General features: G+C 35.8%; 1 protein-coding gene across 2 annotated transcripts; it reads left to right on the top strand.

Moving 5' to 3' along the window:
• Positions 1 to 7,008: 7,008 nt before the first annotated feature.
• On the top strand, positions 7,009 to 12,433 carry LOC131146033 (nascent polypeptide-associated complex subunit alpha-like protein 2). Of its 2 annotated transcripts, none has more exons than XM_058095296.1 (4): positions 7,009 to 7,280; positions 7,355 to 7,454; positions 11,520 to 11,638; positions 11,720 to 12,433. In XM_058095296.1, the coding sequence occupies exons 1-4, from the start codon at positions 7,191 to 7,193 to the stop codon at positions 12,068 to 12,070; spliced, it is 660 nt and encodes a 219-aa protein (XP_057951279.1). In that variant the 5' UTR covers positions 7,009 to 7,190; the 3' UTR covers positions 12,071 to 12,433. The 2 variants fall into 2 exon arrangements, with proteins under 2 accessions (XP_057951279.1, XP_057951277.1); XM_058095294.1 differs by having other exon boundaries at positions 7,041 to 7,280; positions 7,352 to 7,454.
• Positions 12,434 to 14,117: the final 1,684 nt, after the last annotated feature.

Here is a 14,117-nt window from a genome sequence, read left to right as displayed (position 1 = left end):
CTTGAGGGCTTATTGAGTAAGGTGAGTGCCCTAATATGCTTCAGTTGTGACCTTCGGGTTGCTTAAAGTATCAGAGCAGAGGAGTGCTACTTGTATGGGCGGGTAATCACCCCTATCCTTAAGTTTTTCTCGTGGGTAAAATATCTTGCATGTGTTTGATTAGGTTCAGAAAATGATTTCAGAAATTATGTTAAAGATTTACTAATGTTGAATATTAAGTTGTTTATAATCTCATGTTGGCCACACGCTGATTTAATATATTGTTTCTTCCCTTATTGAGATGTGTCTCACCTAAATACAAATTTATCTTTTTTAGGACCTCCACGAGATCGAGCTTTGAGGGCTCGGGATTATAATAACATTTTTGGTTATAGAAAGGAAAAGGGTATAAACTTGATGATACTTTTGGGTTGTATAAATTTATGTTTTATATTTTAAATTTTCTGAGAAATGGATGATTGTGAATACTGGAAGTTGTGGATTATGTTTTTGGAGTTATGTATATATGTGGATACAGGTGAATGTATGATTTAGGTTGGAATGTAGATATATGTAGAAAACTCTGGTATTATACTGATTGAGGACTGTAGTTATGTTTTCCGCTACGTAATTATTAATGGAATAACAGGTACAAGAAAATGAATGATGTGGCACCTGGATCCCACAAGGCGGGTTCGGATCGTCACAAAACACAGTTTATTAGGTATAACACATAGAACTGGATTTATGGGTTGGGGGCGTTACAACACATCCCCGCTAGATACAGTACATTCCATTGATCTCAGTACGTGGCCCACATAGGGCAACTGCATACCTCTCACTACGTGACCCATATAGGGCTATTGCGTACAACCCAATACGTGGCCCACATAGGGCTACTGTGTACTACCTAGTACATGGCCCACATAGGGCTACTACGTACTTCACACGAAACTTTCACAAACAAACCTTATACGTACATTTATGTACACAACTAGACCTTACTCACAACCAGGCAGTATTCACAACCAAATAGTATTCACCACCAAACAGTGTTCACAATCAGACAGTATTCTCAACCAGATAATATTCACAAGCAAACAATATTCACAACCGAACACTAATTATAACTCGTTAATTATGAAAGGTTATTCTCATGTCACACAAATTTTCCCCAAATATGATTTATGATAAAAAAAAACAATTATTTTAAAATGCCTAAACCATTCAGAAAAGCATACTATAAATGTAGAGACCCAAAGAATTATAGTAATTAAATAATAAAAGGAAGGAGAGAAATTTTTTTTTTTCAAAAGGGATTTCAGTAGGGTCTCATTGACAAGTGAAGAAGTACTCGTCGACGAGCAGGGCTCTTCGGCTCATCGACGGGAACTCGTGCCTCGCTAACGAGAAATTACTGAGATAACTTCTTCTAGAGCCTGAAACTCATCAACGAGAAGAAGGTGTTCGTCGACAAGACTATCGCTTGGACTTGTCGACGAGGAGATGTGACTCATCGACGAGGCCACGTGGACCAGCATCTTATAAAAGGTCAAGAAGCCATTTTTCCTGCGAGAAACATGCAAGAATTCTCTCTCTCTCTCTCTCTCTCTCTCTCTCTCTCTCTCTCTCTCTCTAACTCCGACCCCCTCTGCATTCTCTTTAGGTTTCTGGGCTGGTTCTTCCCCGGTTTGACGATCTGAAGCCACCACGCTACTCTTGGGAAGTTTCTCTTCATATCTACAAGAGTAGATTGTTGGTTAAGCCAATTTGGGCACCATCCCAAAATTTGGGAAAGTTGATTATTTTAAGTTTTATTAAGGAATTTGGTATTTCTGTACTGAGGAAAGGTATTAGATGGGTTTATACTGAAATTTTGTTGGGGAAAATATAATTTTAGGGTGTTGAATTGGGAACACCATGGCTGCAGGATTGGTTAATTTGTGGGTTTTCAATAAGTCAGATAAGGGGATAACTAAGTCGGTATTTTTCATGAAATTATTTACCATATTACAACATTTATTTTCAGAAATTATGTATGTATTAGCACGGTGTTTGGGAATATTATAGTTGAACAGGAGAATGGATTTAACGTTATTTATCAGGAAATATGATTTCAGATCAGGTTTTGTGCTTAAAAACATTATTCATATTTGTGTGGCATGAGTATAATTTTCACGAAATTGTATCATATCAGAATAATGTGATTTTCCCAGAATAAACATGTTTTTCTTAGTTTTTAGGACAATCATGAAAACAGTACAGAAACTATGTTTAAAGTATGGTATCGAAACAGTACAGAGATTTCAAACTATGTATGTTAAAATTTAAGCCGGCGTAAGGACCATGATTTTACATGATATAATATGTCGGCGTAAAGGCCGTGATTTTATATGATAAACTATGCTGGTGCAAGCGTCGTGATTTCACATGATATGCTATGCCGGCGTAAGCGCTATGATTTTACATGATATACTATGCCGGCGTAAGGGCCGTGATTTTACATGATATATTATGCCAGCGTAAGAGTCGTGATTTTATTTGATATGTTATGCAAAAATTTATGAAAATATTATCATGACATATATTATTATGAAATAGCCATGTTTCATTATTTGAAATTTACTATATATTATCAGACCCCGAATGTCTTGGTGTAGGCTTTCACGAAGCAAGGTACCGTAACTATATGTTCACGATCATGTATATGTTAGTGCTATCACATGTTGTAAGGGACTATGGGAGAATGGCAATCGATGTGGTTTTATGGTAGTGCAGGCATCCCTCTAGTAGTTCGAACCAGGAGGGGTAGACCCATCGTACTTTCAGACTTATGTTGATCTAGCGTGGTCGGCCAGCCAATGCTAGGTCCTACCTTCGGGCCCCATAACCTAGTTATGTGGGGGTAAGACATGACACCGGCCAACTATCCATCCAGGGTGTTATTTCATGTACAGTTATATAAGATGAATTCATGTATAGAAACTCAGTATGTTATACCATATTATGATAAATTATGTTTTATCCATATATGATACAAACAGTTTTGCCAAATATAATTTATGTACTGTTATATGTATAACACGAAAATACTCATGTTACCACACACTGATGTTAGTTTATTTCCCTTACTGAGAGATGTCTCACCCCAGTTATGTAACATTTCAAGAGCCTTAGATAAAAGAGCAGATAGAGCTCCGCAGCGTTAGAGGTCGACTGTCCTACCCTGTCAAAAGGGTAAGTAGTTTTGCTAGGGTATGGTGGATTTTTGGGTTATGACCCTAGGGCACTTTTTGGGATGTGTATATGTATATGATAGGTTTGGTAGAACTCTGATATTGTGTTGGTTATATGATTTGATATGTATATGATTTTACGTTTTCCGCTGCTTAGGTGTCAGAGTTGTATTTCAGGTATATCGCTGGTACTCATGGGTCCAGGTTGATTATGTTTTATTAGTTGAATAGGATATTAGGATTGTTATATGAAATGTTATTATGAAAAAATATTTACAGTAAAATAAGCAGGTTGTTACAATAAATATATGATTCAAATACTTAAAATTGTCTAGTTTAACTTATTAAAAAGCTGGTATAATTTTATTCCCCTTACCAGTTCCTTGAAATTTTGCCTAAATCAAACAGAAAATGGAACCCTGTAATCCACAAATCCTAACTTAATCTTCCTAGGCCCAAACAACTCAAATAGCTAATAAGTCTTAAAATTACTCCCTTATCCTAATTTTGGGGTGTTATCCAAGAATTCCAAATCAAGTTTTTGCTCCGATTAACTTGGCGAGAATCACCCCAGGAACCTCGTAATGGTTTCCAATTGTTGAATCAGGCTAAATCCGGGCCAAAATCAAAGAGCGAATGTGGGAGGGCCGAACCTTAGAGAAAGAGTTAGAAAAGAGAGCGTTTTTCGCGGATAAAAATGACCTAAGACCTATTTATAGCTTAGCCCTCATCGACGAATTTAAAAGATTCGTTGACGAGTTAATTAAAACCTGAAATTCCCTGGCTCTTGGTACGAGGTCCTGCTTGTACTGCCCTTCAAATTTTCTTTCTTTCTCTTTATTTATTTTCCCTTTTTCTTTTATTATTTTTTATTTTATTTTTTGAATTCGGGTTATTATACATTTCCCATTCATTTCGTCTACCATACAGTTAGCGAACTTTTTCACAAAGTCTCACACTATTGGTCGTTTCCAGTTTCTACTCGATAAACTCTCGATGCTTCTCGGTGCGCCATCGTGAGTTTGAGGAAATGTTAGATAATATAAATATCTTATATATAAACTAGGGGCACTTTAGTCTTTGTATAATTATTAGGATTAGGTTTATTAATTAGGTTTTCTTGTATTCAATCATGTAACTAGGGTTGGCCTCTTGTACAGCTACTCTCCCCCTCTTTTTACAATTGAATCTTTCCTTTGTCATTCCCACCAACCATCTTTGCATTGAAGTATGAACGTTATCAAATTAAACAAGAAAGAGAAAGTTCATCTTTGCTGACAACTGGGCTCAAAAAAGGAAAAACAAAAAGGTGCAGAACTAAGGTGCACCCGTGAAATCTTTTACCTCCGGCAACTGTTTCTGCTTGCTCGAACAGAGATGGAGATGCACTCCATTTTTGTTTATTGTATCAATTTTATCGATGCGATTTCGATCGGAATAAAGTATGGCCGGGTGGCGAACGAGTTTCCTTCGTCGGAGAAAATCATCGAGCTTCTCCAATCGATCTCTAGGCCAGACGCATGCATATTAAGCTCTTCCTCACCGACGCCTTTGTCCTCTACACTTTCACCGGTTTAGCATTTCCATCGAGGTGGCTCTCCTCGACAAACTACTCGCCTCCGCAGCTGCAAACAAATCTTTCGCCGACACATTTGGGTTGAAATGATTTGCAGAGAAAAAGAAAAGAAAGAGAACTTTCTCTAAGACGAATACTTACTTTTAAATTTCTTCGAGAGAAGAAACATGTGATTTTTTAAAAAAAAAATATTTAAAATGTCTTATTGGTCGAAAAAAAGGAAAATAATATAAAGAGTGAATTAACTTATTTAGTTAAAAAAAATATTTAATAAAATAATAAGAAAATTTTTAATAAAGAAAAGAAATGATAATAATGTACAAAACAAACCACTCGTCTTTCTTTGATCATACCGATGGAAAGAAATTCCTTCTTTTCTCATTTTTGTTTTTATTTTCTCTTCATAAAAGAAATTATTATCATTTCTTTTTTTTTTTCTCTTGTAATTATTAAAAAAAAAAAAGGTGTAAACTTTGAATGGAAAATAATATATCACTAGATCTTCCCCTAACTCAAATTAAATCCATGATTCTCAAGAAAGAGGTATTTGTGATCTAAATAGCACCACAATACCTCATTGAAGCCACAAACAACATTAATGCTTTTTTGGTCAATTATAATCTCAATTCTTCCCCAAATTCAAAACATTAAATCCCATTCTCAATAGCCTTGAGTGCCCTATAGACCCCTTTAGCCAATTCGTTTGAGACTAAACTAGTTGAATCAACCATTAACCTTTGTTTTATTTCCTAGAAAAATCGATTCCCAACTCTTGGTTAAAGTATATGCTTTCTTTGAATATTCAGCCAACTCATGAAACATCTCCTTGGACTATGCTTTGCTCAAATAAAATGTTAGTGTTGCCAATCTCAATAATGGGCTTCACTATATACGACTTGTTTGAGGTCTAAATCGGCACAATTTAGTAAATTATCTTCTTGTGAGATGCATCATTGATTGGAGTGCCAAAGTGTGAAAATTCTCATGATCAGTCCCTTGATGAGAGTATTTGAGTAGAATAAAAAAATTTGAGAGTAGACCACCTTTTTTCAATAAATTAAAACTTCGATTTAGTATTATTAATGAAAATTGTCTCCTAAATTTGAGCAAACCTACTTTTCGAATGATTGTGCCTAGTGGTAGTGGTTATGACTCATGACAACTTTTGATTATGAGTGAATCTATTTTTAGATTATGTCTTGTGGTGTTTTGAATGTCTTTGTTTTGGTAGTTAAAATTTGTAATATTAGATTGGCTATGTATCATGATCCCACATTGAATGTATACTAGGGAGATTTTGAACTTATAAGGGTGGTTTGACTCCAACTATGTGAGGCGCCTTTATATGACAAAATCGTGTGGCTAGTGAGCCAAAACAGGTAATAGCTCATCAAAGTTGGGTACAAGATCGTTATATTTGGTATCAAATCTATCACAAGGGTACTATAATATAAACAGATCCCACATGGAAGGGTAATAGCTCATCAGACAGGAACGCTTGTCACTGTTTCACATCAGATGTATATTAGGGAAATTTTAGACTTATAAGAATGATTTCGACTCCAGTTATGTGAGACGTCTTTTATTAGACAAATCTGTGAGGTTAGTGAGTTAAAGTAGATAATACCTCACTAGAGTTAGGTCCAGGACTGTCATACCATGCTTATTTGATAAACTAATCATTAAAAAAAAACCAAAATGCTCACTCTTGTGAATCTTAAGGACTAAAATAAATGCATCCAAAATGCCATGAGACATAGTTTTAAATACCTATATTTAAAAGGGCAAGGATGTGTGCATCTTGCACAATTACTTGCACATTTTATTATTTTTTTAATAGAAGCTTATGCATTTTGACTATTTTTAAGAATCATGTGTTATAAGAGAAAAGAGAAATCATGAGAATGCTCAAACAAATAGTTCAACTATTTAAGAGTCTAGAAATTCAAAACATCTCACATTTAGCATGCTTATTTTTCAAACCCACAAAATATAAGGGAAAATAGAATCAATTCCTTTATACATTTTGAGTTTTTGCATTATTTAACATTTTCAGTCTGAAAAATTTATATTGGGCTTGTGTTTAGGTTGAACTCAAGTAACATGACTTTGAATATTAGAGGAGGCCCATTTCCACAAATGCAGTGGCAGAGATAAGAGGAGAGTCGTGGGCCCATGAAACGAAGACAATAGCAGGGAGAGCAAATTGGGCTGGACAATGTGTCGGCCCAAGCCCATACGGGAGGGAACTCTTGCGGAATGATTAAAAACTCCATCACCACCATCCATCGGAGCTTATCCCCATTTCACAGAGAGAGAACAGCAGCTGCCCAGCGCGCACGCACACTCCCCTACTTCTTCTCATCGATCATCAATCGCAGACCGCAGAGAGATCAGCAATGCCGGGCCCTGTCGTTGATGCCGAGACTGAGGATAAGTTCAAGTCCCTTCCCTCTGCCGACGAAGAGCCCAAGAAGAAGCCCCCGCTGGTATTATCATTTCTCTCTCTATCTCTCTTTCTGTCTCTCATGGACTGTTGTTGATTTTGTTAGTTGTTCAGCAGAACGATGAACCAGTCGTCGAGGACGTTAAGGACGATGACCACGACGAAGACGAGGACGACGATGACGACGAAGATGACGAGAAGGACAATGGGGACCAGGGTATCTCCATTTCCTTCTCTATTGCCTCCCGTTTGGATTAATGATTTTTTGAGGTTGAAAAAGGCAAGGGAATAAAATGGGGAAATCGATTTTCTGTTTTTATTTGATTTTCTCGCATATCAAGTGCTGGTAAGGGTGAAAATTTATTCAATTATGATTGGATGTTAAGAAAAAAAAATCAAAATTTAGCGCTAATATTAATTAAAAAATTTCATTTTTTGGATAGCGAACTAAGATAAAATGGGTTTCCTCCTTCCTTTCGTGTTTTTTTTGGCTTGAAATGGAACCTTATCATGTACTAGCTTATAAGAGTGTTGATTTAACGTATGTTTATCCGGTTTGATAGCATGTTGTCTGAACATATTTGATAGGGTTTACTTGAATGCAGTTTGTCACATGATGGAATGATCGGTATTGGACTTGGGGAAGGATTGCAATTGCAATCTCTTTAACAGGGGTTTGGGTTTACATACCAAAACTTCAGATATCCCCTGTTGAATGTTTTATATGAACAAAATCACTAATCAATAGCTGGACCGACCTCCACACAGTGATTGTTAAAACTTCGGAGGAAGGCACTGTATGTTTGATTTTTTGTTGTTGTTAGGTAGCTGACAGACAATGTAAAATTTGTCAGATGACCATGATATGAATCCTTATCGAATCTTTGCTTGGGTGTCTCCTACGAGCAACATGTTGCACTTGAACCACCCAGGTGTAGCGAAAAGTCGGTGAGGGTGGGCTAGGTCGTCGCCTTGAAGCGACGCACCATGTCGGTGCTCGGGTACGATGTCAAATATGTGAGGGTTCCTGCATCATTCTGAATGTGGGCAGGTAAAGATGTTAGTTCAGGAAATTAGGATTAAATTAGCAATTTGGAATATAGGGACACTTACGGGTAAAAGCATGGAAATTGTGGATACAATGATTAGAAGAAAAATTTAATTTGCCTTAAAGAAACTAAGTGGGTGGGGGAGAAAACTAGAGAAATCGATAAATCAAGATTTAAACTTTGGTATACTACAAAAGAAAAACATAAGAATGGAGTAGGCATTATTATAGACAAAAACTTAAAAGATAGCGTTGTGGATGTAATTAGAGTATGAGATAAGATTATAAAAATCAAAATGGTATTAGGACAAGAGATAATAAATATCATTAGTGCTTTTGCTTCTCAAGTTGGCTTAGTAGAAAATCTTAAGAGACAATTTTGGGAAGATATTGAGAGCATTATACAAGGCATATTGGGGACTGAGAAAATATTTATAGGAGGAGATTGAATGGACACGTTGGAAGAGATAATAAAAATTATGAGAAGATACATAGAGGATATGGATATGGATATGGAGACAAAAATGAGTCTGGGGAGATAATCTTAGACTTTGATATGTCATATGATTTTAGTATAATGAATACTTGCTTTAAGAAGAGAGAAGAACTCTTAATAACCTTTAAAAGTGGACAAAATAGAAGTCAAATAGAATTTTTTTAGTTAGGAGGGTAGATCGATTATCATGCAAGGATTGTAAAGTTATTTTAGGTGAAAGCCTAACCACACAACATAGAGTCTTAGTGTTAGATATATGTATTAAAAAATGGAAGAAAAAGGAAAAAATAAATCAGTGTAGGAGAACTAGATGGTGGAACCTAAAAGGAGAAAATATAATAAAATTTAAAGATAAAATGAGTAAAGATGGGGATTGGACTATAGAGGATGAGATAGATACAAATACTCTTTGGAATAGATTAGCTAGCTCTATTAAAAAGATAGTAAAAGAGATTTTAGGTGAATCAAGGGAAAGATTCTCGAATAGCAAAGAGAGTTGGTGGTGGGATAAAGATGTACAAAAAATCATAAAGACAAAAAGAATTTGGTTTAAATTGTGGCAAAAATGTAGAAACGGAGATAACTTTGAAAAATATAAGGAGGCAAGAAAAGATGCAAAAATGGCCGTTAGTGAAGCTAAATATAAGTCTTTTAATAGTTTGTATGATAGATTGGGTACAAAAGAAGGGGAAGGAGATATATTTAAACTTGCTAAAGTTAGAGAAAGGAAGAGCAAGGACTTAGAAAATGTAAAATGTATAAAAAGTGAGGATGATATTGTCTTGGTTAAGGATGAAGTTATTAAAGAAAGATGGGGAATTTACTTTAGTAAGTTGTTTAACAAAAACCAAATAGAAGGCTTAAACTTAGAATTGTCAAATGAGGAAAATACTAAAAATATAAGATTTATTTGCAAAATTAGAGTTCACAAAGTTAAGTTTGCACTAAAAAAGATGAAAAATGGGAAAGCTATGGGATCAGATGACATCCCAATTGAAGTTTGGAAATGCTTGGGTGATAATGAAATTATATGGTTAACTAATTTATTTAATACAATTGTAAAAACTAAGAAAATGTCAGATGAATGGAGGAAAAGTACTTTAATACCTATATACAAAAATAAAGGAGATATTCAAAATTGTAATAACTATCGTGGAATTAAACTTATGAGTTATACGATGAAACTATGGGAAATGGTAGTTGAACAAAGATTAAGGTTAGAAACGAAGATCTCAAAAAATCAATTTGGTTTTATGCCTAGAAGATTTACCATAGAAGCTATTTATCTTTTAAGAAGATTAATGGGAAAGTTTAGGGAAAAGTAGAGGGATTTGCGTATGATATTTATTGACCTTGAGAAAACATATGATAGGATACCTAGGGAAGTTCTATGGTAGGTTTTAGAAAAAAAGGGTGTATGTTGTAGGTATACCGATGTCATTAAGGGTATGTACGATGGAGTAATGATTAGTATGAGGACTATAGATGGAGAAACTAGAGAATTTCCAATTACCATAGTTGTACATCAAGGATCTGCTTTGAGTCTTTATCATTTTGCTTTAGTGATGGACCAATTGATTAGGAGGTATTCAAAATGAGGTTCCATGGTGTATGTTGTTTGCAGATGATATTGTATTAATTGACGAAAATTAGGTACGGAGTAGAGGCTGAGTTAGAATTATGGAGAGAAGCTTTGGAATCTAGAGACTTTAGGATAAGTAGAAATAAAACTGAATATATGAAATGTAATTTTAGTAATGATAGGAGGAAGATTGGAGACAAAGTTAAACTTGATGATGAAGAAATAAATAGCACTTGTAGATTTCGATACCTTGGATCTATTATGCAAGCTGAAGGAGAAATTGAGGATGATGTAATGCATAGAGTTAGAGTAGGTTGGGTAAACTGGAGAAGTGCTTAAAGTGTGCTATGTGATCGTAGAATACCCTTAAAATTGAAAAGGGAAGTTTTATAGGACAGTTATAAGACCAGTTATGCCATATGGATCCGAATGTTGGGCGACGAAGAAACATAATATCCAAAAAGTAATAGTTGCCGAGATGAGAATGCTTAGATGAATGAGTGGTATAACATTGAAAGATAAATTAAGGAATGAACATATTCGTGATAAGTTAAGTGTAGCTCCTATAGAAGATAAGATAAGGGAGGGATGACTAAGATGGTATGGACACTTGCAACGTAGGCCAGATAGTGCACTTATGAGGAAGAGTGACTTAGTTACTATGGGGGGCAGTAGAAGGGGTAGGGGTAGATGTAAAATAATTAGGGAGGAGATAGTGAGTAAGGATTTAATATCCTTGAATCTATTAAAAAAAAAAGGTCCATGATCGCATAAATTGGCGGAAAAGAATTCATATAGTCAACCCTACTTAGTGGGACTAAGGCTTGGTTTTGTTGATGTTGTTGTTCTTTACACGTAAGCATCGTTTAGGAATTTGGATATGTTTCTTCCATTTTCATTTGATAAAGATTTTAATGATACTGTAATTTTTTTCGCATCTCATTTGATTACTGTCATTTCTGCCTCAAGTTCAGCTCTTAATTTGAGTCTTCTCACAGCTTCTTTGCTTTCTTTATTCTTTTTTATTTTTATATTTTATTTTTTTAAAACACTTTTTAGCCTACTTTAAGTCATTTAGAGTGTGATTGCCCTGAATGATTGCTCTGAGTTTGATGTACTTCAAATATTTTCGTTTAAATTGGGAAACTATGTGCAGGTGCAAATGGGAGTTCGAAGCAGAGTAGAAGCGAGAAGAAGAGTCGCAAAGCAATGTTGAAGCTGGGCATGAAACATGTTACGGGTGTCAGCAGGGTCACCATCAAGCGAACAAAAAATGTAAGCTTTTTCTGTTCATGTGGAGTTGATTGATTGGCCTACGTGATGTCTCACTTTTACTAAAATATGTCCTTTGAATAGATATTATTTTTCATCTCAAAGCCCGATGTCTTTAAGAGCCCAAATTCTGAAACCTATGTCATATTTGGGGAGGCGAAGATAGAGGATTTGAGCTCACAGTTGCAGACGCAAGCTGCTCAGCAGTTCAGGATGCCAGACATGGCATCTGTGATGGCGAAATCAGAGAATGCTGCGGGTGCTAATGGAGCACCTACAGACGAGGAGGAAGAAGAGGTTGATGAGACTGGGGTGGAACCCCGCGACATTGATTTGGTGATGACGCAGGCTGGGGTGTCAAGGAGCAAGGCTGTAAAGGCTCTCAAAACACACAATGGAGATATTGTCAGTGCTATAATGGAGCTGACAACTTAGGTGAACAATAAGAGCACAGCAGACTCCTACTTTCTGATGAGTTTTTTGTTTCCCGCACTAATGGCAATGGCATCATATATCATCCTTGAATTGGCTCACCATAGTTCAGGTGGCTGAATCATCCTCTCCTTTTTATGTGTTTCAACTGAGCTTGGATAACTTCTGTAACACAGAGGGTGTGTGGTATTTAATCCACTAGTCAATTTTCTGGTATTTTTAATGTTCCATTTATTAGCACTTGCTTCTTGTCTTCGTATGAGAATATTTGCTATGTCTGTGTAGAGATCACATTTGGCCAATATTTTGTTGCAGGCATGGATTTATTATGTGATTAATAGGCTCATCACGCCGTGTTCTTTGTAATCTTCAGAGCAGAATTGGACCCTCAAAGTTCAGTTGAGCAGGGTGATTATATGTTCTAGATTTTAACTGGGTAAAACCCTTCTGTGCCCTACTAGAACCAGCTCGCAAGCCTGCTCTCATCCATTGATTTTGGTTAACACAAGATTATATTTGGTTCACAGAATGGAATAGAGTAGGTTCACAGAATGTAATATAGTATAACCGTAATAGCTATTGCATATAAATATAATAGCTTAAAATATATTTTATGTTTATATGTATATATATATATAAATATATGTAGTGCTTATATGAGGAAAATGACCATGCAAAAATTGACTTTAATCTTACCAACATGGAACGGCATAGGAGTAGACATTTGGATAATAAAGTTTGAGGATAGTTAATGTTAGTCTTATTTTGTAATGGTCTTTTACTTTCATTGCCATTTTATTCTATTTTGTGAACGTAAAAGTGATATCAAGTTGTTTGTGCTTATTTATTTTATGACAGTTGTGAATCTGCTTGTTTAGGGCTGTGCTTTGATTAGGTAGAGTAACTGGTTTGATGGTGATTTTCTTTGGTGCGGTTTGATTTATTTTTATCTGTTAGTGTAGCCTGGATATTTAGGTTTCAGGTCTTACATGTGCAGCCATTGGAGTAAGGGTCTATTTTGATGTGGACAACAGTTTTTTTTTTTAATTGTTTTTCAAAGAACTGCAAACATCTTACATTGCTTTTCAGTTTTCCTCAGTTATATGAGAAACGTGGAAACCATGTGTATATACATTTATGTAAATGTCGATAAATTGAGCAACAAAGTGCTATTTTTGTAATTATTTATAAAATTAGGAATAATAATGAGAACTATCATGTGAAACTAAATTGGCCTGAAATCGCATGTAATTGAAATTTTGCAGACAAGAGTAGCCTGCTGGTTTTGAGATTTTGGGTTATTGAAAACTTGATTTGAATTTGGGGGTGTGGGGGGTTATTTTTTATTTTATTTTATTAATTCCCTTTAAAAAATTAATTTTGATGTAACTTTTTTCTAAATTGGCTAGCTCTAGTCAAATCAGAGAAGGAAAGTTTGGCCATTGGAGAGTATGGATGTGAGCTTGTAGGCTTATTTGAAAGCTTTAGTTCATAGTTGACTCTTGTTCCACCAATCAACTTGACCCAAGTAACTCAAATAATTGTGCTGTGGAGCAATAGATCTTTGTTGAACTTTAACAATGATAATAATTGCACAAGGGGTTTAATCCTAGACCCTGAAAATGATAGACGAACAGTCATCCATCTCGACTGGCAATTCCATCCTGACATCTTCTCTTTAATTGTTGATTACTCTACAGTTTGTCCGGATATCTCTAGCTTGACCCATTAGGACCTTGAGCGTCATCTTCACCATTGCGGCTGCAAGCTTGCTCCTCCATGGCATGGGGTTCCTTGCAAACTGGTTCACTTGATTTGCCGTAGTTGTATTTGTTATGTGAGTATGGTCTGATGTGAACTATCCTCGGTTAGCTAGAACGTCAATATAGTAGCTTGCATCGATGATGCTTGGGCTAGCAGGGTTCATTGGAACAACCAAGCTAGTGTCCGTGCTCCCTTTGGGACACTTGCTTCAGCTGAGTTGCACATGGGGGATCCAGACTTGGGTCCCGGCTTGATGTTCCATTAAAGCTGTATAGCTTGTTGCTGA

This window comes from Malania oleifera, chromosome 13 (genome assembly GCF_029873635.1).
Source record: "Malania oleifera isolate guangnan ecotype guangnan chromosome 13, ASM2987363v1, whole genome shotgun sequence".
NCBI classification, from domain to species: Eukaryota; Viridiplantae; Streptophyta; class Magnoliopsida; order Santalales; family Ximeniaceae; genus Malania; species Malania oleifera.
This window is presented reverse-complemented; position numbering and strand designations above follow the sequence as displayed.

Coding starts and splice junctions, on each gene's coding strand:
- LOC131146033 (XM_058095294.1), top strand. CDS start 7,191: ATGCCGGGCCCTGTCGTTGATGCCGAGACTGAGGATAAGTTCAAGTCC. Junction 7,281..7,351: donor CCAAGAAGAAGCCCCCGCTG/GTATTATCATTT, acceptor TTAGTTGTTCAG/CAGAACGATGAACCAGTCGT. Junction 11,639..11,719: donor CCATCAAGCGAACAAAAAAT/GTAAGCTTTTTC, acceptor TCCTTTGAATAG/ATATTATTTTTCATCTCAAA.